Here is a 23493-nt window from a genome sequence, read left to right on the forward strand (position 1 = left end):
ATAATAAGACCCTGTTTCAAAACAAACAAACAAACAAACAAACACTATCAAAAAGAAAAAAAAGAACAAGCTGAGTAGTTGGGCACACAGCTTTAATCCTACTCAGGGGGGCAGAGGCAGGCGGATCTCTGAGTATCAGACCATCCTGGTGTACATAGTGAGTTCCAGGACAGCCAAGACTACACAGAGAGACCTTGTCTCAGAGGGAGGGGGAGGGAACAAAAAACTACCTCATTTGGTGAAAGGCAAAAAGACACATCAGTACCAACCGAGGTGTTCCTGTGGATCAGCTAGAGATGTTTAGAAACTTCCAGATCACTTACAGGCAATGGGTATTTCAGATTGCCTTTAATTTTTTAAAGCACATACAGTTTTACAAATACTAGGAAATATCTGATTTAGCTCTCCAAGATAGAGGTGGTGAATCATCAGATTTCCCAACTTCCAGTAACCAAGATGAGATGCCGGCGCCTTCAGCCCGTCACAGGAGGTGCAGGGTAAACATACGCTGACAGCAGCACCATCCCCTCACGCTTGGTGGTGAACACCACAGGACCACAGAGCATCCTCGGGATCCTGGAAGAGAGGAAGGTTCACTGCCCATGTGGTCCTTTGCTGTGTGAGGCAGTGCCTGAACCATAGGGCTGGTCACTGGGCATCTCTCCCCTAAAATAAACTGCAGTTACACACAGTGATGTTGACTGCATGGCGAATGAAACTAATAAATATTTCTATTCCTATTAAACATAGGAGACACCCCTAGCCCCTTCCAAAACTGCACACCTAAAGCCATAAGCAGAGTGAAGCAAACACGCCTCTTCCAGGACATGTATATCCTAGAAATTCCAAACTTTACAGACTGCCTTTTCAAGATGAAGCAACATTTTTAATTCATTTATTAAAATTTTTTTATATTTATTTATTTTTATGTGTAGAATATTTTATTGCCTGTGACAGAGAAAAGATATCAGATCTCCTGGAGCTGGGATTATAGGTGGTTATGAGCCATCAGGTAGGTACTGGGAACTAAATCCTGGTTCTTTGCAACAAGAGCCAGCAAATGCTTTTAACTGCCATGCCATCTCCAGACCACTTACCACCTACCTATCTACCTATCTACCTATCTATCTATCTATCTATCTATCTATCTATCTATCTATCCATCCATCCATCTATTTTTGGTGGGTTTTTTTTTTTTTTTTTTTTTTGGTTTTTCGAGACAAGGTTTCTCTGTGTAACCTTGGCTGTTCTGGACTCACTTTGTAGACCAGGCTGGCCTCGAACTCACAGCGATCTGCCTGCCTCTGCCTCTCGAGTGCTAGGATTAAAGGCGTGCGCCACCACACCCGGCTTTGCCTGGGTATTTCTTGATTTTGTTTTTGTTTTTGTTTTTCGAGACAGGGTTTCTCTGTGTAGCATTGGCTGTCCTGGACTTACTTTGTAGACCAGGCTGCCCTCGAACTCATAGGGATCCACCTGCCTTTGCCTCCAGAGTGCTGTAATTAAAGGTGTGCGCCACCACTGCCACCACCGCCCAGCTGTTTCTACCCTTTGTTTTTTCCTTTCTCTCTCTCTTTCTTTTTTTCTTTTGGTTTTTTGAAATAGGGTTTTCCTGTGTAATAGCCCTGGCTGTCCTGGAACTCACTTTGTTGACCAGACTGGTTTTGAACTCACAAAGATCTGCCTACCTCTGCCCACCAAGTGCTGGGATTAAAGGTGTGTGCCACCACTGCCTGGCTCCACACTTTCATTAATGGGAGAAATGATAAGATATTCCTGTTGGAATGTTAGCTTCCTTGGAACAGTTTGGTGAAAGTGAAATTCAGAATGTTAGCTTAAGTGTCACAGTTTTAAAACTCTACATCATCTCTGGGATAAACAGAATTATGATTGTGTTTTACAATGTTTCCAGTTTTTATGTTCCAGCCTATGTGAGCCAGGGTAGGAATCTGTGGCATGTAAATCTTGACATGTGGTAGAGGAGGGTCAGGTGTCAGGTGCTTGGCTGACAACCAGGCTGGGGTGATGCAGATGAGTGCCAGGCGCAAGGCGGCAGCTGTCTATCTGACAGATGTCAGGGCGCTGAGATGTCACGTCACTAACACTCTCCCTCCTGGATCCTCATGTGAACGCAGGGCAGCGGTTGACAGTCTGACAGATGTCAGGGAGCTGAGCATCCTTCTTCCTCTTGGAGCGAGGCAGGTGAGTGTAGAGCCCAGGGCAGCAGTTACCAATCTGACAGCATTCGAGACGCTGAGCTGTCACCTGCATCCTCCTTCTTGCACCCTCAGGTCAGCTCAGGACCCGTGATCCACGCTGCCTGCCCTCGAGCTCACTCTCTGGCGCGACACCTTGCCCTAGAAGGGACACAGAGGCGAGACCGGGCGGCAGTCCAGTCGGTGCAGCCTCCGCGGTCGCTCCCGCGCCTGCGCGCTGGCTCCGTGTCCACGCTCGCGCTGTCAATAAAGTTCTCGCTCGCCGGAAGCGGAAGCGGCGGGTCTCCATGGCGGCGCCGGCAGCAGGCCCGGTGTTCTGGAGGCGGCTGCTGGGCCTGCTGCCTGGCCGGCCCGGGCTGGCTGCGCTCCTGGGCCGCCTGTCCGACCGTCTGGGCAGGAGCCGGGAGCGCCGGCGCCGGAGGTGAGTGCTCGGGCGGGCGGGACCGGGAAGGGGGTCTCGCCGCCTCCCCGCGTGCTGGCGGCTCAGCCGTGGCCCCCGTGGGCGTGCACCGTGCAGGAGCTACCCGGGGCGCGCTCGGGGCTGCGGCCGGGCCCCCGGGCGAAGGCTGGTGCTCTCTGGCCCCGCGGGGTCAGTGTGGCAGGCTGTGTTAACGCGGTGACTTGGCGGGAGTGAATCAGCCCTGCGGGGACCGGGTGCTGGCCGCTTTTCTCACATCCTGCTGGAGACGTTTCTCAATCCTGACTCAGTCAGCACTCAGGCCCGTGAAGAGGAAACTTCTCGAAACCTTTTCTACGTGCTTTCAAAAGGCCTGTTTCTGGAAAAGTACTGAAGTGGGTTGTGTAAGTGGTGAAGTAGGCTTTGAAGCAGTTTGTTCGGGCCGTGGTCCTTTCAAAGGTAAACATTTGCCAACCAAGAGGCTTGATGCTGTTAATATTTAGAAAGAGAGAGAGGAAAAAAAGGTGTGTGTGATTATCCTGTGTGCATATGTTTAGAGACACTGGTCTTAACGAAAGGCTTGAACTTACATTATTAGTTGAAGTAGTGTTCAACGTCTTAATTTTATAGATATTTTCTTTTTCTTCTGGTGCCGGGGCTCAAATTAGAGCCCCATGCAAGCTAGGCAGGTGCTCTACCACGGAGCCACCTTCCGGCTCTCTCTCACTCTCTCTCTCTTTAAAGCAATTAATTTTTGCGCGTGTCATGCTGTTCTGGTGTTGGTAGGGGGACGACTTGTGGAAGGTGTTTCTCTTATCATGTGAACTCAGGTCATCAGGCTAGGCAGCCGGCTAGATGCCCAAGACTGAGGAAACCAGACTGAAGCTGCAGATCTGACTGCATTGGGCTGAAGGGCCAATCAGCCCTTCCCATGCTAGCCTCAAGCACCAATAGCAATCTGGTTGGTGTAACTATACGGAAGAGCGGGGGGGGGGGGGGGGGTGAGGGGTGGGGGGGTGGGGATGGAAGGCGGGGTCACCTCAGGAAACTTCCTTAAAGAAGGGGGAAAGCGGTCACTGCCCCTGCGGTGATTCATTTTGAGACTTCACTGCAGTGCAGTGGATCAGGATCTTTTGAGGATGCCTCACTGGCCATTCTCTGTGGGCCTCCCTTCCTACACGCCCCCCACCCCAGATTCGGTTTCTCTGTTATCTTTGTGTTGTTTTGTTTTTTGTTTTTCGAGACAGGGTTTCTCTGTGTAGCCTTGGCTGTCCTGGACTCGCTTTGTAGACCAGGCTGGCCTCGAACTCACAGCGATCCGCCTGCCTCTGCCTCTGCCTCCCTGCTGCTGGGATTAAAGGCGTGCGCCACACCCTCGTTCTCTAAGAGACAGCCTCATGTATCTCAGTCTGGCCTTAAACTGGCTAAGTAGCTCAGGCTAGCCTAGCACTCCAGAGTCTCCTGCCTCATCTTCTCCAAAGCTGGAATCACAGGTGTGAGCCATAATGGTCCATGTTCTTTCCATGGGAAAGATCTTGTTGGTGATCCTTGGAGTAGTGGCCCACACCTGTAATCCTAGCACTGAGGAGGCAGAGGCACAGGTGGATCTCTGTGAGTTCGAGGCCAGCCACCATGCCCCTCAGTCCAGGTTAATTTCGAACATGTTTTGTAGCTGAAAATGATTTTGAACTTCTGATCTTTTTGTCTACAACCTGAGTGCTGGGATTACAGGCACGTGTCACTGTGCCTAGTTTATGTGATGCTGAGGGTCATTTCCACGGCGAGGCAGATGCTTTACCAACTAAGCTGCACCCCCAGGCCTCAGGCCTTGTAATCCAGGTTAGCCTTGACCTCTGCGTCCTCTTTTGTAGTCTTCTGGGCACAGGGACCACAGGCCTGTATTACCAGCTGGAAACTTTCTTTCTCTCTTCCTTCTCTTTTATTTATTTATTTATTTAAATGAAAAAGCTTTATAGTGTGTGCATGTGTGCATCCCAGGAATTGAACATGGGTCATCAGGCTTGGTGACTGGCACCTTTTACCTGCTATGGTGTCTCATTGGTTCCTTAAAAAAAAAAAAAATGTTAGTTTGTTTGCCATAGGTTCTCACTATATAGCTGGCTGACTTGGAACTGTATGTAGACCAGGCTGGCATCACTCCTACCTGTCTGGGCCGTGGAATGCTGGGATTAAAGGTGTGTGCCACCACACTCAGACCAAGATTTTATCTTTAATTATGAGTATCTTTCAGTGTTAAGGGCATGTGAGTGCAGGTGCTCTTGGGGGCCAGAAAAGGACATTGAATCACCTGTAGCTAAAGTTGCAGGCAGTTCTAGGAACCAAACTTAAGTCCCCTGCAAGAGCAGTTGACACTCTTAACTACTGGGTCCTCTCCAGCCCATTAATGTATTTACAGAGAGAATCTCACTATGTAGCCCTGGATATCCTAGAACTTTTATGTAGCTCAGGCAGTCTTCTTCTTCTTTTTTTTTTCCCCCTTTTTTTTAATTTTTAATTTTTTGGTTTTTCGAGACCGAGTTTCTCTGTGTAGCCTTGGTTGTCCTGGACTTGCTTTGAAGACCAAGCTGGCCTTGAACTCACAGCGATCCACCTGCCTCTGCCTCCTAAGTGCTGGGATTAAAGGTGTGTGCCACCACCGCCTGGCACTCAGGCTGTCTTTTAAGATTGTTTTTCTAGTTTTTTGAGGCAGGGTTAAATGTATCCCAGCCTGACACAGGCTTGCTGTGTAGTTAAGGGCGGTGGCCTTAGCCTTCTGGATGGAGGATGGCAGGTGCAGTATGCAGTGAGGGAGGTCTGTGTGGTTTACAGGACTCTTGTTTGCTTGAGATAGGGTCTTATTTTCTTAGGCCGCCTTGTACTAGCTGTGGCTGATAATGACCTTGAACTCCTGAGTTTTCCTGCCATCACTTGAGTTGTGGGATTACAGGCATGTCTTACCACACTCAGTTTGGCTTCCCAAAATCTTTGCAGTATGTATGACTCTGTGTATCTAAGTGAAAAAAAAAAGTCTACAGGCTTGTGGGTGGGGGACTGAGTGATAGATTTCTCTGAGTCAGAACCAGAAATTGAGTTCTTTGCTCTGCATTCAGAGTGAGGGTGGGGATTAGTGTTTCCACCAATGAGTGACCCTGCAGGCTCTTGTCCCCACTGCTGCCTTGTTTGGCTTACAGCTTTTTCTGCTTCTTGGGGGGGAGGGGGACTTAGTGGTTGTCATCATTCATGTCAGTTGTGGCCACTCACTCTCAGCTGCTGGCTTTCGATTCTTCCCCATTGTTCCACTGCGCCTCCTAATTCCTCATTCCCCGAACGGTGTGGTTTCTTGTAATTCTCTGATCACTGATTCATTGATAATAGCTCTGTGTAGTCATGAGCTTAAGTTATTTTAGATTCTGGCTTGCCAGTCTGACTCAGCCATTGGGGGCTTGGTGAATCCTTGCGGCCAGCAGGAGGAACGGTTGTTCATCCCGTGGTTTCCTCTCAGGCTTAGAGATGCCTGTAGAGACTCAAGAACACGAGAAAATCACTTCTATTAGTGATCTTGAAATACTGCTGCTTTCTCTGAAGCAAGTGTCTGACTCACTGTCGTTGGGAGAACTAGATGGTTCATCTGTTCCTCATGTGGATGGGTCACCATTCTTGTAGATTCTAAGTGAGATAAAGACAGCCCTGCCTTTTAAGTGCCCTGACCTGTGAACAGACAGTTCCAGGAAAGTCGGGTGGAAAGTCATGGCGTCACCCAGGACAAGCTCCTGAGGTTGTGGAAGGCCCTGCTGGCAGAGCGGGGGCTGTTGGAGTGAAGGGAAAGTAGGCATTGAAGGGGTGCTGTGAAGACGCGTGGCAGGCGGTGTCAGCCGTGTCTCGCAGCTGGTGAAGGGCTGCTCAGCAGGAGCGGAGCTAGGAGCAAGTTTCCAGGGCCAGAGACCGAGGAAGGCAAACCTTAGGTCCTTGTGTGGTTTCCTTTGTGATTGGTGCAGGCCTGAGGTCTGGGGGTGAGGCGCTCCTCTGTAGTCAGGGACCTCGGGAGCAGAAGAGCGCCCTGCACTGGGTGTAGGGAGTGATGTTGCCTAGGTCAGGTGACCGAGTGCTGAGGTTGTAGCTCTTGATGAACCTGGGTATAAGCCACAGGTTTGGGATGGTGATGAGGTCATTTGTGGCTCCTGGGCGGCATCCAGGGGTGTCCAGGTGGAGGTGCCCAATGCTCAGGAGAGGCCCATGCCTCGGGTGAAAGGTTTGGGGCCCAGTAATGCACAAACTGGGCTCCTTAATGAGAATTCATGAGACCTAGTGGGAAACTTTAGAGGGTGTGTTCATCATCGTGAGCTTGTTTGCCATACAAGGAAATACCCTAGTGTTTTCCTTTAAAACTGTTTAGTTTGGCTATGTGTATAACAAAATCCTGATCTTTTACTGGGTGTGGTGGCGCACGCCTTTAATCCCAGCACTTGGGTGGCAGAGGCAGGCAGATCACTATGAGTTCGAGACCAGCCTGGTCTACAAACTGAGTCTAGGACAGCCAAGGCTACACAGAGAAACCCTGTCTCAAAAAACTTAAAAAAAAAAATCTTGATCTTTTCATTATTGTGGGGGGTGTTTGGCAGGGACAGAGACACTGACTGTTCGTAATTTTCCTGGCTCCTAAAAGGGAAACAGGTAACCACAGAGGCTTGTTTCTTTCTTTTCTTTTCTTTTTTATTTTTTTAGTTTTTCGAGACAGGATCTCTCTGTGTATCCCTGGCTGTCCTGGACTCGCTTTGTAGACCAGGTTGGCCTTGAACTCACAGCGATCCACCTGCCTCTGCCTCCCGAGTGCTGGGATTAAAGGCGTGCACCACCACACCCAGCTTCTTCCTTCCTTCCTTCCTTCCTTCCTTTTAGTGGGAGTTTCTTATGTTGTGATGGAAGGCTAATGGTATATTCTGAGAAATACCTATGTCGAAGAACCATCACACTCCAGCAGTTACTGTTCTTTGACATTTCTGATGTTGGAGTTTAAGTAGCCCAGGTTAGCCTCAAATTCATCATGTAGTTGAGGATGACCTTGAACAACTGATCCACTTGCCACCAAGTGCTGCTTAGCCACTGTACTCCGCTTTACTGAGCTTGTCGGAGTTTCTGGGTTGCACCGCACTGTGCCACTGACTGGTCCTCAGTCGGTTCTTGGTATATTACTACAGTTAGACTGGGTGGGTGGGATATAATCTGGAATCAGATTCAAATGTGATCTTGTTTGATCTAATACTTGATTCTCAGCTGACTCACTTGCAGTTCTCACTTGGTAAGTTGCTATTGACCGTGTCTCTGAGTCTTAGCTGGGGTGAGTGGGGTCCAGATGGACATGTGCTGCTAGGCAGATGGAGACCAGCCTGGGATTAAAATGCTCCGATAGCTAATCCCTTTGTAAATACTGATAAATCTGTAAAGGAGGCAGCCTGGCGGGAGCCCAGAGTGGGCAGACATGTTTGTTCTTGGTACGCTTCATTAGCCGTGGGCTTTAAAGACATTTTAGTCTCCCAGTGTCATCGACTTCCTTTTAAGCTTGTGGTCAGTGTGTAGCTGGACGCTGACAGCTGGGCCTCTGGAGTGGTACTTGCTGGGGGAGTCCAGCGGCCACAGTCTTGAGTAACCTAGGGGCATCACTTCCCTTGCTGGGGCTTAGACTGCAGAAGTCAGGAAGGGCCACTGCTGCCAGGGCTGCAGGAAGTACAGACTTCTCAGGAAGTTATGACTGTTGCTCTTCTCATCAGCTACTTCTTACTTTTAAATGTGTGTGACGGGTAAATGGGGCGGGCGGAGGGTGGACTTTTCTTAAAAAGTAGTTTCTGAAAATGGGATGACCAAATACCACAGTTTCTTCTAAAGACTTTTCTTTTTAGGGGGCTGTGCATTTGGGCAGATTTGACTGGGATCCTGTCAGTATGTGTTTCCCAGAGGGAGTGAACTCTGAGGCCTCTGTGCAGGACACTGGGGTTCTCTGGAGGCGGAGGGCAGAAAGTCCTCCTGCTTCACAGTACTCTGACCAGAGCCCAGCAGCAGGCCTGTCCTCAGAGCCCAGCAGCAGCCATCTTGGGTCTTCAGCTGTTCCAGCTTGAAAGGATCATAGCAGCTGGGCTTGTTGACGGCTCACACCCCTCATAGAGAGTCTGGGCGGGTCAAGAGACCCTCACCTGACTAGATAGTCTCTCATTAACAGCTATTGCTGCTCTAACTGCACCTGGCCTTGGAGGGGGTGAGTAGGGTATATAGGCTGGGCCGACCAGAGAGAGGACTTGATCCTTGTGGCTGTAGGAAGCCATTTTCCCTGCCTCTGGTGCTAGCGTTTTGTGGGGAGCACATACATCCCAGGACGTAACCCCAAGAGAAGCCCACTAAGTTTATTTACTCATCCATCGAGGACTGTGGTGCATCCATGTCTCGGTTTGTGGTTGGGATTTTGCATCTCTGCTGGGAAGGAATGTTAGTCCCAGTGTTCCACTGGGTAGGTAGCGTTAGCGACTGTGGCTGCAGGAGTGCTGAGGGGCCCCAGAGGGCGAAATGTAGACAGTAGTGTGCTTCTGGGGCTTGCCTCTCTGCATCGCCTCACTCTGCTGAGAATGGAGGAGGTAGGCCGGGCCTTGCCATGCCCATCCACAGGCAAGGCGAGCTCACATCTTCCACAAATGCGTGAAGCCCCAAAATGCTTGGTGAGATGAGTGTTCCTGCTGCTCCTTCCAAGGGCTTGTGGCCTTCTGTTGGGTGGCAGCTTGGCTCCTTATTCTGAGCTCAACTTATCCTTGTGGAGGGATTCTCTGGTGACCAGGCTGGCTTCGCCGTCCATTGGGGACCCAGAGCTTGTCTGGGGTGGTTGAACTTGTAGATCTCTGGATGGCAGGAAGAAGCCTGTCTCTCTGCCTTGCCCGCTCTCCTGCCCCTGTGCATCTTCCACAGGACACTACTGGTAGGGCTTCCAGTCATTGCTGAGTCCAGGGAATTTGCAACATCTACTGGAAGCCTTAAGTCCGCTGGCTGAACCTTCACCCAGAGTCAGGTATCCTGTGGGTGTGGCCTGAGTGACTAGTCATGAGAGGGTTCTTGGGCTGCAGATGAGGATGCTTTATGCTGTTGGTCCCACATGCATGCTCCTAGGCCTTGGTGTCGGGAAGCAGGGACCACTGGCCTGCAGGCGCTGTTCTCTGTACTCCCTGGACTTTCCAGGGGAAAGGAGGGGCCTTCAGAGAGGCAAGGCCCACAGAGCCTTGCGTGTTCATACCACTTCCTTCTCCGTGTAACTAGAACTGGTAGTAGATGCTTTCTAGAAAGAGATGACTTAGGGGAACCAGCTGCAGATGTGGAGATTGTGTGTGTGCGGTGGTTTGGTTCCCTGAGTGTGAGTGTGAGCATGACAGGTCAGTCTTTTGTAACTGCAGCCTTTTCCTTGAAGTGCTCAGGCGTAGGTTTCAATGGGACGCATGGGTTTTGTTTTTTCTTTAAAAAAAAAAAAAAAGATGCCAGGCGTGGTGGCGCACGCCTTTAATCCTGGCACTCGGGAGGCAGAGGCAGGTGGATTAATGTGAGTTCGAGGCCAGCCTGGTCTACAAAGCAAGTTCAGGACAGCCAAGGCCAAACAGAGGAACCCTGTCTCAAAAACAACAACAAAAATTTTTTTATATTGTATGTGTGCATGTTTGTCTATGTCTTCTTTTCTTTCTTTCTTCCTTCCTTCCTTCCTTTCTTTTCTTCTTTCATTTTTTTCTTTCTTACTTACGTGTGAGTGCCATGAGCTTGCTGTAGTCAGGTCTCTTCTCTCATATGAGTTCCAGGGTGTTGAACTCAGGTTGTCTAGCTTGGCAGCAGGGCCTTTACCACTGACTCAGGACGTGTGGTTTCTTAGTAAACCTCCTGGCTCAGGGAAATTACTTGTGCAGATAGATTGGTGGCCCCTGGAGACTGCTGCGGCTGTTGCTGGTGTGGGGACAAACAGGAGTTACAGTACGGGAAGCCAGGAGCCAGCCTCCACAGATCTGACCCTAGAGCGGACTGCGCTGCTGCCCTTCTCCAGGACGTGAGCTTCTCCAGGCCAGATGGGTCTCCTGTGTGTGTCATTGTGGGGTCCTTGGTGCTCACTGCCTTTGCTGGTGCACTCCCCCTTGAGCAGTGTGTGAAAAGGGCATGAAGTCTGGGGTGCCTCTATTGTGAATCAGCAAGCCCCAATTGCCTCACAGTTCCTTCTTGCTTGAAAAAAACAAACCTGTCAGTGCACAGATTAAACAGGAAGCTGTTACAGAGGAGCCTGCAACAACTTTTGGACTAAGGCCCTGATGGAACATTCCCAGGGAGAGCTCCCTGGCAGGGGAAAGGCCTGCTTACGGTTGCCATTGCGCTGCTTAGGCCTGCTGCTGCTTTGTAGGATGAGAGTATAGAGGCCACCACGGGACTGGTTTCTGGAGCTAACTTTCCTTCTTTCTTTCTTTTTGTTTGTTTGTTTGTTTGTTTGTTTGTTCAAGATAGGGTTTCTCTGTGTAGTCCTGGCTGTCCTGGACCCCCTTTGTAGACCAGGCTGGCCTGCAACTCACTGCAATCCACCTGCCTCTGCCGAAAGCCTTCCAGCAGCTCCAGGCATCTTCTGCCCCTCTGCTTTGACCTCATATCTCTTGACATTTATCCAGTCACCTTTAGCATTTCCTCTTTGATCTCTGTAATCCCAGGGTGTGAGTTGGTGAGACCTTTATAAGAGGGGGAGGTAGTTGCTACCAGCTCTTCTTGAATGTTTCCACAGTGTGTGGTAGGATTCACGTGATGGCTTGAGTCAGGTTTCTAGGAGTCTGGCCCTGCCCCGATGGCCTGTTGTGGATGGAGTCTCCTCATGTTCCTCTTTGTGAGCTGGTTGGCTCACACAGTGGCTGTGTGTCACTGAGGACGTGGCACTGTCGAGTGAAGCAGGCAGACCCCTGGTCCTTTCCCATGTGCTCGACAAGGAGGGGGTGTCCTATGAGATGAAGGCTCACTGATGCACACGGACCATGTTCCACTTAGGAATATTGGACTGGACCCATTGGGGGTCTCACAGGTTAGTTGTGAGATTGTCCTGTTGCTTCCGTGTTATCCCTCTTCCTCTCAGCCTGGCCGAGGAAGCAATCTCTTGTGCACACTGATGATCTATTTGTAAGCCAGCACCGAGCAGTGATCTCACCTACCATAGTGGGAGCAGGGAAACTGCTGCGTCCTCCCCTCTGTGTGGGTGGCCTAGGCCTGTTGCAGTCTTCCCAGGACCCGGAGAGCCAGCATCTTCCACTGTTGACTAAAGTTTTCTTGGCAGTGAGTTGGCCATGACAGGCTGGTGGGCTTTCTGGGAAGTGCAGCTGGGGGCCATCTGGCATCCCTGCAGCGCCGGAGCCCGGGGAGAGTCACTGCTGGAGCATAGAGCAGCAATGAAGTCATCTTCCTGGCATCCTCATTGAGCCCCAGGGTGCTGAGGACATGCTGCCAGAACCCTCCTCAGTCACACTGAAAGGGGCTTCCTGCTGCTGCTGCTGCTGCTGCTGCTTGCGCCTGGGATTTAGTGGTTTGTGTGGGATTGTGGGTGTGCAGGACAGCAGGGGAATGGCTCGCTCAGTTTGCATACACTGAAGCTTCCTTGGGTGCAGCTTTGTGCTGCCAGGCTGCTGTTGGTGGGACCCCCGTGAAGACGGGTATCTGATAGCTAAGAGGCTTGTCTTCCTTGTCAAGGCCAGCACCTGGAAAGATAGGCCTCTTTCCCGTTCTGTACTCTGCACCTTTTTTCCCCAGATCTGTGCTGTAAAGAGAAAATTTAATTTTTCTAGGTCCTCTAACAGAAGCTCTGTGCGTCATGAGTTTCTTCTAGGCTAACCTTGTTTCCAGTGTCTGTAGGTAGGGTTTTTTAAAAGTGTATCTTTTATTTATTCTTTGGCAATTTCATACCTATATACAATATGTCTTGATCCTGTCTATTCCCCACCAGGAGCTTCAAATTCTTAATTAATTACTTTTTGGTTTTTCGAGACAAGGATTCTCTGTGTAGCCTTGGCTGTCCTGGACTTGCTTTGTAGATCAGCCTGACTTTGAACTCACAGCGATCCACCTGCCTCTGCCTCCTGACTGCTGGGATTAAAGTTGTACTTCACCACGCCTGACTCCTTTTTTATTTTTATATCCCCTCTGAGTCTGTGTGTGAGTAGACTCCCACTCGGGTTACATGTGGACAGAAGAGGGTGTTGGATCCACCAGAACTGGAGTTGGCAGGTGTTGTGAGCTGCCCGATGTTGTGGGAATGCCTTCAACCGATGGGCCACTGCTCCAAACCCTCCACCCCCGCCCGCTTGTCCTCCACGGAGTCCTTAGTGCTGTCTGCTGCAATGCTGACTGGTCTTATGCTGGCGTCCATGGCTGCTGTGAGTTTATGGTGCAACAGCCATGTCACAGCAGTTCACAGCACTCCTCCTTACCCACCAGCTCTTAAATCCTTTCTGATGTCTTCCTGGATGTACTGTGAGCCTTGCTGGGGTTGAGATAGATGTCCCCTTTAGGGCTGAACGCTCAGGAAGCACTTATTCTCAGCTCTCTGGTCAGTTTCAAGCCTCTGCATTAACTGCTGGCCACTACAGAAAGGTTTCTTTGGCCAAGGCAGAGAGAAAGCCATGGATATAACCATAGATCTGTAGAAGGCCATCTAACAACATGTCCATTTAGCCAAAAAACAAACAACAAGACCAAAAAAACAGTAATAGGTTCCCCTTAGGGCCTATGACTTCCCAAGACATGGGCCTTTGATCAGAGTTACAGTGCCAGGGATGAGTTCCTTCCTGTGGAGCAGGCCTCACATCTGGGCAGAAGGTTACCCCCAACCTTCATGCCTCTGTTGCACTGTGGGCACATTATCCTGACAGGCTCATTGCTAGGTAAGACTGTTGATGCCTTTTCTCCCCCAGAGATGAGCATGGCACCTTTTCGGCACTGTTAAAGCCACTCAGAAGGGAGGAGGCCTTCAGGTCAGTTCCAGATGGATTTCTATGCCCTACAGCAGTAGGGTCGTGCTATGTAGTTATGGGAGACAACCAATAGGGAAGAGCAGTAGCCTGTGTTATTTGAGGGCCTCTGGGCCCTCCCTGACCAGTAACTCAAAGGGAGGTACCCACCAGTAGGCAGGATCCTTCCGAGGTGGGTTTGTGTTGAAGGGGCAGATGGAGCCAGGCAGGAGCTTTTGTGAGCTTTCTGTGGCTGTGCTCCATTGGTCCCTGAGTTATTGGGAGTGAATTTGGTTGGGTTTGTGTATAGGCGTTGTCACTTTGTGCAACACAGACCACTTCAAGGTGCTAGGAGGAAGGAGGGCTTATATTACATGAAAAAAATCTGAAATGGTCACAATTCCAACAGAGATGGTTAGTTCACAGAGGTATTTGACAAACATTTGCATGTTTCTTTAACCAGGTCACCATGGCTGTTACTGGCTCCTTTGCTGTCCCCAACTGTTCCTCAGGTCACCTCCCCACCTTGTTGCCTATGTCCCGAGGGTGTGCACAGGTTCCAGTGGATCAGAAACCTGGTCCCAGAATTTGGAGTCTCCAGCTCTCATGTCAGGGTGCTTTCTTCCCCTGCAGAGTTCTTCGAGCTCATGAAGGTAAGTTGCTTGAGGGACCAAGGACAGGAACTGGAGGGGGTCTCAAATTCCGCGTGTCACGACACCCTGTTTTAGACACTTGTGGTGCCTGTGGCTCTTGCTGTGAGATTTCACCTTTATCTGTGGTTGACTTGTGTTCCAAGCAGAAGCCTCCCTGGGTAGCGAGTGTCCCAGAGCAGAGAGGAACAAGGACAGGACTAGACCCTGAGGCTGAAGGGCAGTGAGGACTGGAGGCCCCCAGTCCCTCTCTGCTAAAGGTGATGGGGATGTGCATGAGGACCCCTGCCCCAGGTGGCAGCGTCATTATGGTAGATGTGTGGCCTGGGAGATCTGAGATGGGTTCTTGGGTATGCAGTGGCCATTGGGTGCCTTCAAATCAGGAGACACGCACTTTTTGGCCTGGGGTACTGGATCAATAGGAGTCTGTCTGTGGCGTGTGTTTGCCTTTCCTTGGCACCTAGGGCCTGCTTTTTACACGTCTAGTTCATGCTTGGACTGCTCATTGGAATGAGGTAATTCCACACTAATTAATCTTAACTATGTGAACTCTGAATTCATACTAGCAATGGCTCTGAAACAGAGATTTGCTGAGGCTGGAGGCCAGCAGGAGGCCTTGTGGGGGGGAGGCTCATCTCTGTAGAAAGTGAGCACTCATCTGTGGAAAGCAAGCCTGTTGTTTGTCTCCTCTCATCCTCTGCCTGTGTCATCCACACTCAGCTCCATTTCTGGCTGGTTCATTTTTATGTGTGAGCCCATGGGCAGGGCTGAGCTGGGTTCCTGCCGTGTGTGGGCCAGCGCCCATGGGGCATCCTCAGACCCTGCTTCTCTACGTCTCCCTCATTGTTGTGAGCACACTCCTGCAGTGTGCTCTCTGCTCCTGTCACTTGGAGAAACAGGTTATTCCAGGTGGTAGGTGGTGGACAGACCCTGTTGTCACATGGTGCTCTTCTGGGCAAGAGGCCATGCTCTGCACCAGCCTGCACTGGTGAGGCTGAAGAGTCCAGGAAGCAGCAGGGGCTAGCCTCGGGCCGGGGAGAGGCAAGGCCTCCTTTTCTTGTCCTTGGACAGGAGGGCAGACTGGAGATCAGCAGGCTCTGAGGGCGTGTGTCTCTTCCTGTGATGGACACTGGCCCCACTGGCCTCTGGCTGGTTCTGTGCCTTCCTTATACAGGGGTTGTATGGGGGTCCTGGGGGTTTGCAGTGAGCAGCCATGTGCACTTTGGTGGCCGTGGCTGAACGGACTCTTGGCCTGTTGCTTTTTCCTTCACCTTTATCTCTACAAACTACGTTTTAATAGACAGCAAAACAAAGGAAGTAGCAGCCTGAGGATGCTGTTTTTTCCTTGTGCCTAAACCTCTATCTAGTCAATAGGCCCAGCTTCCTGTGTGGACAAAGCTGGTTGGGGAATGTCCCTCCTCCTCCTCCCTTTTTTTTTTTTCCCCTTTCTGAGACAATTTCTCTGTGTGGCCTTGGCTGTCCTGGACTCACTTTGTAGACCAGGCTGGCCTTGAACTCACAGTGATCTGCCAGCTTCTGCCTTCCAAGGGTTGGGATTACAGGTGTGTGGCGCACGCCCAGCTACAGGACATCCCTTCTTAAATTGCAGCATGAGCTGGGTGCCTGGGCCCCTCCTAATTATGCTCCTGTGTCCTTTGAAGTTGGTCTTTGGGTTTTTGGAGACAGAGACTTATGTTGCCCCATCTGGCCCCTAACTTAGTGTGAACTGATCTTGTCTTGTCTCCCTAGGGCTGCTGTTACAGGTGTGTGCTGGCTGCCACTTCTGGGGTGTGGGCTGCCTAGGACTTTGGAGATGGGGTCCTTTATTCTCATGGGCTGGGGCAGAGCCTGGGTTGGCTCTTGAGACAACTTGAGATGTGTTGGTTGCATTTTCTTGGGTATGGGTGCATATATGTGCATGCATGCACCCCTGCTTGATTACAGACAGCTGGACTTTGGCAGGTGTAGCTGCAGACATACTGCTCTTCCCACCAGTCCTGCAGGTCAGAGGTATTGGGAGGATCTCCACGCTCCTTTGGATGTGCATATGTGCACTTGTGTGCAGCTAGCTGTGTGCTGTGGGGGTATGTAGGTAAGGTTGTGCGTATGTTCTCAGCAGCGCGTAATGGGGTGAGTTCTCATCAGGGTACACAGATACCCGCCCCCCTCTCTTCTCTTTATGGTTTATTGGTTTTTTGAGACAGGGTTTCTCTGTGTAGCCCTGACTGTCCTGGACTCGCTTTGTAGACCAGGATGGCCTAAAACTCAGAGATCCTCCTGCCTCTGCCCCTGAGTGCTGGGATTACAGGCGTGCGCTACTGCACCTAGCTCACAGATGTCTTTCATCCTGAGTTGGTAAAGTGCTTGCCTCTCAAGCATGAGTATCTGAGCCCCAGCACTGTGAAAAAGCAGGAAAAGGAGGGACTCTAGGGCCATGTGAGCACCTGGTGCAGCCCACTTGGTAAGTTGAGGCTAGTGACACTGTATCTCAAAAATAAAACAGATGGGGGAAATCCAAGGTATTTCTGTGTCCTCATATGCATGTCTACACACTTGTGTGTGACTAACACTTATACAAACATGCATGCATAAATACATAACTCTCTCTCTCTCTCTCCCTCTCTCTCTCTCTCTCTCTCTCTCTCTCTCCACTTCATCCATGAGTGGTTGTATTGTATTTTATTGTTGGATTAGGCAGTGTGGGGACCAGGAAGCTAGGGGAAGAGGAGTGACAGACCACTCAGAATCCTGGGAATCACACTCGAGAGATCAGATTCAAAGGTGAAGATCTTATTGTTCAGTGTAAAGGCCATGGTGTGTGTGTGTGTTGGTTTTTTTGTTGTTTGTTTGGTTTTTGGTTTTGGCTTTTCAAGACAGGGTTTCTCTGTATAATACCTCTGACTGTCATGGAACTCACTCTGTAGCCCTGGCTGGCCTCGAACTCACCGAGATCTGCCTGCCTCTGCCTCCCAAGTGCTGGCATTAAAGTGCCACCACCGCTTGGCCCAGTGTTTTGTTTTTTAGAGTCAGAGTTTCTCTTGTCCTGGCTGTCCTGGACTCCCTTTGTAGACCAGTCTGGCCTTGAAATTAGCAGAGATCCACCTCTGCCTCTGCCTTCTGAGTGCTGGGTAAAGGCACGTACCACCACGCTTGGCTCAGTGTGAAGGCCTTTAAATGACTGAAAGCCAGGCAGTCCTTCCCATGCTAGCCTCAAGCACCAGTAACAATCATTCGGGAAATGTGGGAGATGGGGGTGGCGGGCGAGGTCACCTCAGGAGACTTCTGTAAGGAAGGGGGAAGCAGTCACTGCCCTAGCCTCGGACGCATTCTGAGACTTCACCAGTGTGCTAGGAGTCCTAGTAGATCAACGCTGTGTGCAGTGGGTCAGGACCTTTCAAGGAGTCTCAGGAGCCGCCCTTGCCATTCTCTGTGGGCCTCCAAAGGTATCTCTCCATGTTCCCACAAGACTGGCTCTTGCTTTGCAGAATAAATATTTTGAGTTAGGGTTGTGAGTCCTACTTTGGGAAGGTGCTGGGCTTCTTGGAGTATCAATGTGAGGATGTAGAGCCATTCAGCTTAGCGTGTGATTGCCTCCAAGTGGACCAGGAAAACAATGAATATAATTTAGAATTGTTTCTCCTCTTCTAGGGGCAGATAAAAATAGCCAAACGGCGAGTTGTGATGGCATCCCTGTACTTGGGGACAGGACCTTTGGAGCAGGAACTGGTAAGGCTTAGGGGCAGATGGTCCCAGCAGCAGCTGGAGCCACCTTCACAGTGTCACGGCTGATTCCAGCTGCCTTTCTGGCCTCTAGCTGCAGTGTGTGAGCAGTGCGTGAAGACAGTGCAGGAGGCCACCTCCTCTACCCTTGCAGGGCTCTCTGGCCTGCTCTGCCTGGCTGTAGCCCAGAGACTGTAGCAGGTCGTGGCCTCTAAAGAACGGCACTTGCATTTCCCGGAGACTGAAAGAAAACCAAAGAATGTCAATTATATAAGGTGCAAGATGTTTACCTACGACAGGACAGTTGTAGTGGGGCGTGGCCACACTCATCTCCTGTGATAGCCACAGAACCGAGTCATCCTGGCAGAGACCATCTCTGGTTCACAAAATCTAATATATTTACTCGATACCCCATTTTAGGAAATGTTTTCTGAAGGCTACATAGAGAAACTCTATCTCAATTTCTGTGTCCTAGGCAGATGAGCCCAAATGTAGCCGTTGGGGCTGGCTAGCTAGCCATCTGGCTGCTGGGTTTGCCAAGGCTGGCACTGGGTGCCAGGGCTTAGCCAGCCTTGTTCTACCTGGGCTGACTGGCATGCCATAGCTGTTTCTTTCTGTGAAGAAGGCAGGGGTTGGAGGAGCGAAGCCATTCACCACATCTAGAGCTGCTGGCTGGCTATAGAGTGGCCATGACAGGCAGCATCTGGGTGGAGTGGAAGCCTGTGAATATGGCTTATCTGTCCTGTGTCTGGCACTTTTCTTTTTAAAATTTAATTAATTTATTCAGATTACACCTCAGTTGTTAGCCCCTCACTTGTATCTTCACATCCCCGCCCCCCCCTTTTACCCTATTCCCCTCCCTTAGGCCTCTGACAGAAGGGGACCTCCTCCCCCACCATATGGTCACAGCCCATCAAGTTTCATCTTGGTAGCTTGCTTACTCTTGCTCTGAGTGCCACCAGGCCTTTCCACCAAGGGGAAGTGGTCAAATAGGGGGCACCATAGTTCCTGTCAGACTCAGGCTCTGCTCTCCACACAACTGTGGAGAATGTGTTATCCATGGGCTAGATCTGAGTAGGGGTTCTAGGTTTACTGTGTGCATTGTCCTTGGTTGGTACAGTAGTTTGAGCAGACCCCTGGCACTAAAAACAAAAATTCATTCATTCATTCATTCATTCATTCATTCGGTATACCGTATTTATTATGTGTACAATATTCTGGCTGCATGTATGACTGCACACCAGAAGAGGGCACCAAATCTCGTTATAGATGGTTGTGAGCCACCATGTGGTTGCAGGGAGTTGAACAGGACTTCTGGAAAAGCAACCAGTGCTCTTAACCTCTGAGCCATCTCTCTAGCCCCTCTGGGCACTTTTTCTTATTGCCTGTGTTCTATGTTCTTTCTGGATTTATTGTAGTTAGCGACTGGTGGGTAGGAGCTGGGAAGGAATGGAGGCATCGGCGTGTGGAGCGAGGGGGAGGTAGGCTAGCCCGAGCACTCCCACGGCTTTGCCTTGGAGCGAGGAGGCCTTTCTTTTCCAGTCATCCTGTGTGCAGCTGCCAGCTTGGGAAGCTTATCTCTCATGGGAGAGGGATGTACCGTCCAAAGTGTAGGAGGCACCTCAGACTCACTCACCCTTCAACAGATACTCACCTGTGCCTAGGAGGGAGGCACTGCTGTTGTGTTTGGAGGAGAATGTTTGTGGAGATGTGACAGTTGGTGTCTTACAGACCCAGGCTGTCAAGCCCCGTTCACCTCTGACCTGCACCCAGGCTGGAGAGGGAGTTGGTGGCAGCTAACAGCTCACACAAGTTGTTCTGGTGTTTCCAGACAGGGCAGTGAGCTGATAGATTCCTTAGGTGCACACACAGCTCTGGGTCTCACCTCTCACATGTGAGAGGTCACATGTGTTCCTTTGATTCCAGGTGGATTGTCTGGAAAGTTCTCTAGAGAAGTCACTACAAGCAAAGTTTCCCTCTGACCTCAAGGTCTCCATCCTCCTGGACTTCACCCGGGGCTCAAGAGGTAAATGCTCTGCACTTCTTCCTGTTCATTGGCTTGAGGGCTTGTCCTGTAACAGACCTGCCCAGGCCTGCCTGCTTGTCTCAGCCAGCATTCCTTTTGTAGTCCAATTTGAAACAGCATAGGCAGAAAAGGCTTTCCTATCTGGTGATGGTGGCACACGCCTTTAATCCCAGCTCTTGGGAGGCAGAGGCAGGTAGATCTCCTTGAGTTGGAGACCAGCCTGGTCTACAGAGTGATTCCAGGATAGCCAAGGCTACACAGAGAAACACTGTCTCAAAGTAAAGTAAAATAAAATAAAATATTTTAAGGCTTTGTGTGGAGGCCCCTGGCGGCTGAGGCAAAGTTCTAAGGACACCTGTTTCTTGGAAGGCAGCCTGCTTCCTTCCCTGGGACTCACACCGAAGTTTCTCAGTGACGTTGTAGGCTATGGACTAGATCTGAGTTGACGTCACGCTGGCTCAGTTTGATATGATAGGCTTTCTTCTGGAGCTGGGGTGAGAGGTCAGAGCATGGAGTGAGGAGGGAGGCTAGTACGGCTGAGGCCGGTTCTGCCTGGAGTTTGGCAGGTTTGTTGTGCCTGGTTAGACCACGCCCCAGAGAAGCGAGGCTCCCAGCGAGGGAATGATGAGTGAGCGAGGGGGATGAGTTACAGGTGTGTCCTCTGTCGTCCCCTCAGGTAGGAAGAACTCTCGCACTATGCTGCTTCCACTCCTGCAGAGGTTCCCAGAGCGCGTGCGCGTCTCGCTCTTCCACACACCAAACCTGCGCGGCCTCCTCCGCCTCCTTATCCCTGAGCGCTTCAATGAGACTATCGGCCTCCAGCACATCAAGGTGTACCTCTTTGATAACAACGTCATCTTGAGTGGGTAAGCCCTGCCACGCTCTCTAGCGGAGGGTCCAGTCCTGAGCCCTTAGAGAACTGCTGTGCTGCTTGGAGGTGGCATCGCCTCTTCAGGGGCCCCTCTTCTGGAGCCACTGTGCTGAGTCCTGCACCATTTCATGTTGCTCGTGGTGACCCTGCGACTACGCTCCTCACTTCATGTGAGGAGAATAGAGCACAGGGGACCCATCACTGCCAGGCAGAGCACAAGAATAATAGACCGAGCAGGATGGACGCCCTGATGTCACTGAGAGACAACTGTGTGCACTGCAGGGCCTGTTCTCTGCCCGGGTTGGCTCCTTTGTGGGACGCCATCTCTGCTCCTGCTGTTACTCACGGCGTCCTGGCTGGTGTCTTGCACATGGCCGTTGCTCAGTGGCTGCTCTGGCTTCATGCCCTCATGGGGCTGTCGTTCCCCACCCACTAAGCCCGCGGCCTGGCTCCTGAGCCACACAGAGCCTTGGCCGCATCCTCATGTGATTCTGCCTCTCTCTAGTGCAAACCTGAGTGACTCCTACTTCACCAACCGCCAGGACCGCTACGTGTTCTTGCAGGACTGCGCTGAGATCGCAGACTTCTTCACAGACCTGGTGGATGCTGTGGGGGACGTGTCCCTGCAGCTGCAGGGTGATGACACGGTGGAGGTCGTCGATGGGATGGTGCACCCTTACAAAGGTAGCGTCCCAGCCCCAGGAAGTGGAGGCCAGGTAGATGCGACTTATGGGCTCTTACATGCCCTGTGAGCAGGGCCCGGCCTGGGCTTGGGTCCTACACATAGGGCAGGTGGGCCAGGAGACTGCCCGGTCCTTAGAGGAAGTAGTAGACTGCCTACTGACCGCCCTCTCACCTTGGCCTCTTCCCCACGCCTCCTATCACAGCGGCCTCACTGAGGCCCGTGGCCGCCTGCCTGGAAAGTGAAACGGGAGAGCCCTCTCTGGGCACTTTGCAGACCAGACTGGCCTCGTATTCACAGAGATCCACCTGCCTCTGCTGGGATTAAAGGCCTGCATTATCATGCCTGGGCTGCACTTTCATGCTTGTGATTCCTGTGACTGTGGCTTCTCCTTACAGGGCCCCTGCTGAGTGTGCAACGGTCCTCACAGCTTGGGGACAACTTGGGGAAGCACTGAAACCTGGGCCTTGTGAGGAGAAAGGCTCCCTGTGTCCTGTGATCTTCCTGTTGGCAGCCCTGCCTAGTGCCAGCAGCTCTGATTGTCCAAGATGTCCAGCTAGGCTGCTGTCCGCCCCAGGGAGTGCTTGCTTAGTTCCTATCACTGTGCACTAAAGTGCATTGGCTACACATTTTGTGCAAAGTTTCTTTTCCTCTGAATGTCTTTAGATTTGTCTTTTGGTCCCTAGGCCTAAAATATGTACTGTCTAGGCCTTGAAAAAAATGCTTAAGCCCTGGTGTACTGTGCCAGGCCAGGCACCGCCTAGAGGGAAAGGACAGTCGAGACATGCTGTGTTTAGGACAGGGACAGTCTGGCTGTTGCTCCCTCCAGCAGATTCCTTGCACAGTGGTTTCCTTTTCTTCTTCTTCTTTTTTTTTAGAGCTTTATTTATTATGTATACAGTGCTCTGCCTGCATGTACACCTGCATGCCAGAAGAGAGCACCAGATCACAATATAGATGGTTGTGAGCCACCATGTGGTTGCTGGGAATTGAACTCAGGACCTCTGGAAGAGCAGACAGTGCTCTTAACAGCTGAGCCATCTCTCCAGCCCCTCTTTTCTGTTCTTAGTCCAGCCCTAAGAGGCACTCAAGTGTCTGTCCCTATCCTCAGTGCAGACTGTGTTGTGTGACACAGCATACCCCCTGCCTTGTGCTGTCTTTCTTTTTCTTTTCTTTTTTGGTTTTTCAAGACAGGGTTTCTCTGTGTGGCCCTGGCTGTCCTGGACTCACTTTGTAGACCTGGTTGGCCTTGAACTCACAGCGATCCGCCTGCCTCTGCCTCCCGAGTGCTGGGATTACAGGCCCAGCTGCTGCTTTTCTTTTCTAACCAGCCTTGACAAAGACTTGCTGTCTCCTTGTGTTTCTCTGCTGGCTCTGGCCTCTTCCTTAAGCTGCAGCGTTGCTTTGCTCATTCTCCCCGACTTCAGGAGTGGTCAGTGTTCAGCTTTCCTGGTCTAGTGACAGTTGTGTTTTGCCTCCAGTGTCTTGTCCACATGTGTTCCTGCAGAGCCCAGAGCTGCCCTCCGGCCTTCTGCACGTGGTGGCCGTGCTTCCTGCTGTGGGCATTCTGGGTTGTGTGCGGCTGCGTTGTCCTTTATGTGAACATTTGTCCTTTTTCTTAATTCATCATCAGTTGTTTTTTTCTTTCTTCTGAGACAGGGTTTCTGTGCATAGCCTTGGATGTTCTGGACTTGCTCTGTCGACCAGGCTGGCCGCAAACTCACAGGGACCTGCCTGCCTCTGCCTCCCGAGTGCTGAGATTACAGGCGTGCATGCCAGCTTTTTTTTTTTTTTTTAATTTCCTTTGAGACAGGGTCTCATGAAGCTAATGAAGGTGCTGCTCACCTGACCCCGACACATGTTTTTATTTAAACTTTCTTGCTAAAGCACACACCGTGCATACCAGACAGCCACCCTATAGGTGCAATTTCAGGGCCCATCACAGTGGCCAC

The 23493-nt window shown here is 51.0% G+C and overlaps 1 protein-coding gene across 4 annotated transcripts in view; it reads left to right on the forward strand.

Moving 5' to 3' along the window:
- Positions 1–2317: 2317 nt before the first annotated feature.
- Positions 2318–23493, forward strand: part of PGS1 (phosphatidylglycerophosphate synthase 1) — a 39068-nt gene continuing 17892 nt past the window's right edge. The window contains exons 1-6 of one of the 4 annotated variants that reach the window (XM_084749068.1): positions 2318–2637; positions 14056–14245; positions 17891–17968; positions 19889–19988; positions 20665–20854; positions 21365–21543. In XM_084749068.1, the coding sequence (XP_084605194.1) occupies positions 2504–2637; positions 14056–14245; positions 17891–17968; positions 19889–19988; positions 20665–20854; positions 21365–21543 (871 nt within the window). In that variant the 5' untranslated portion in view covers positions 2318–2503. The remainder of the gene's footprint in view (positions 2638–14055; positions 14246–17890; positions 17969–19888; positions 19989–20664; positions 20855–21364; positions 21544–23493) is intronic. The other 3 variants (XM_084749066.1, XM_084749069.1, XM_084749067.1) reach the window with 3 other exon arrangements.

The sequence above is a fragment of the Acomys minous genome (genome assembly GCF_964271855.1).
Source record: "Acomys minous genome assembly, chromosome: 12".
Classification (NCBI taxonomy): Eukaryota; Metazoa; Chordata; class Mammalia; order Rodentia; family Muridae; genus Acomys; species Acomys minous.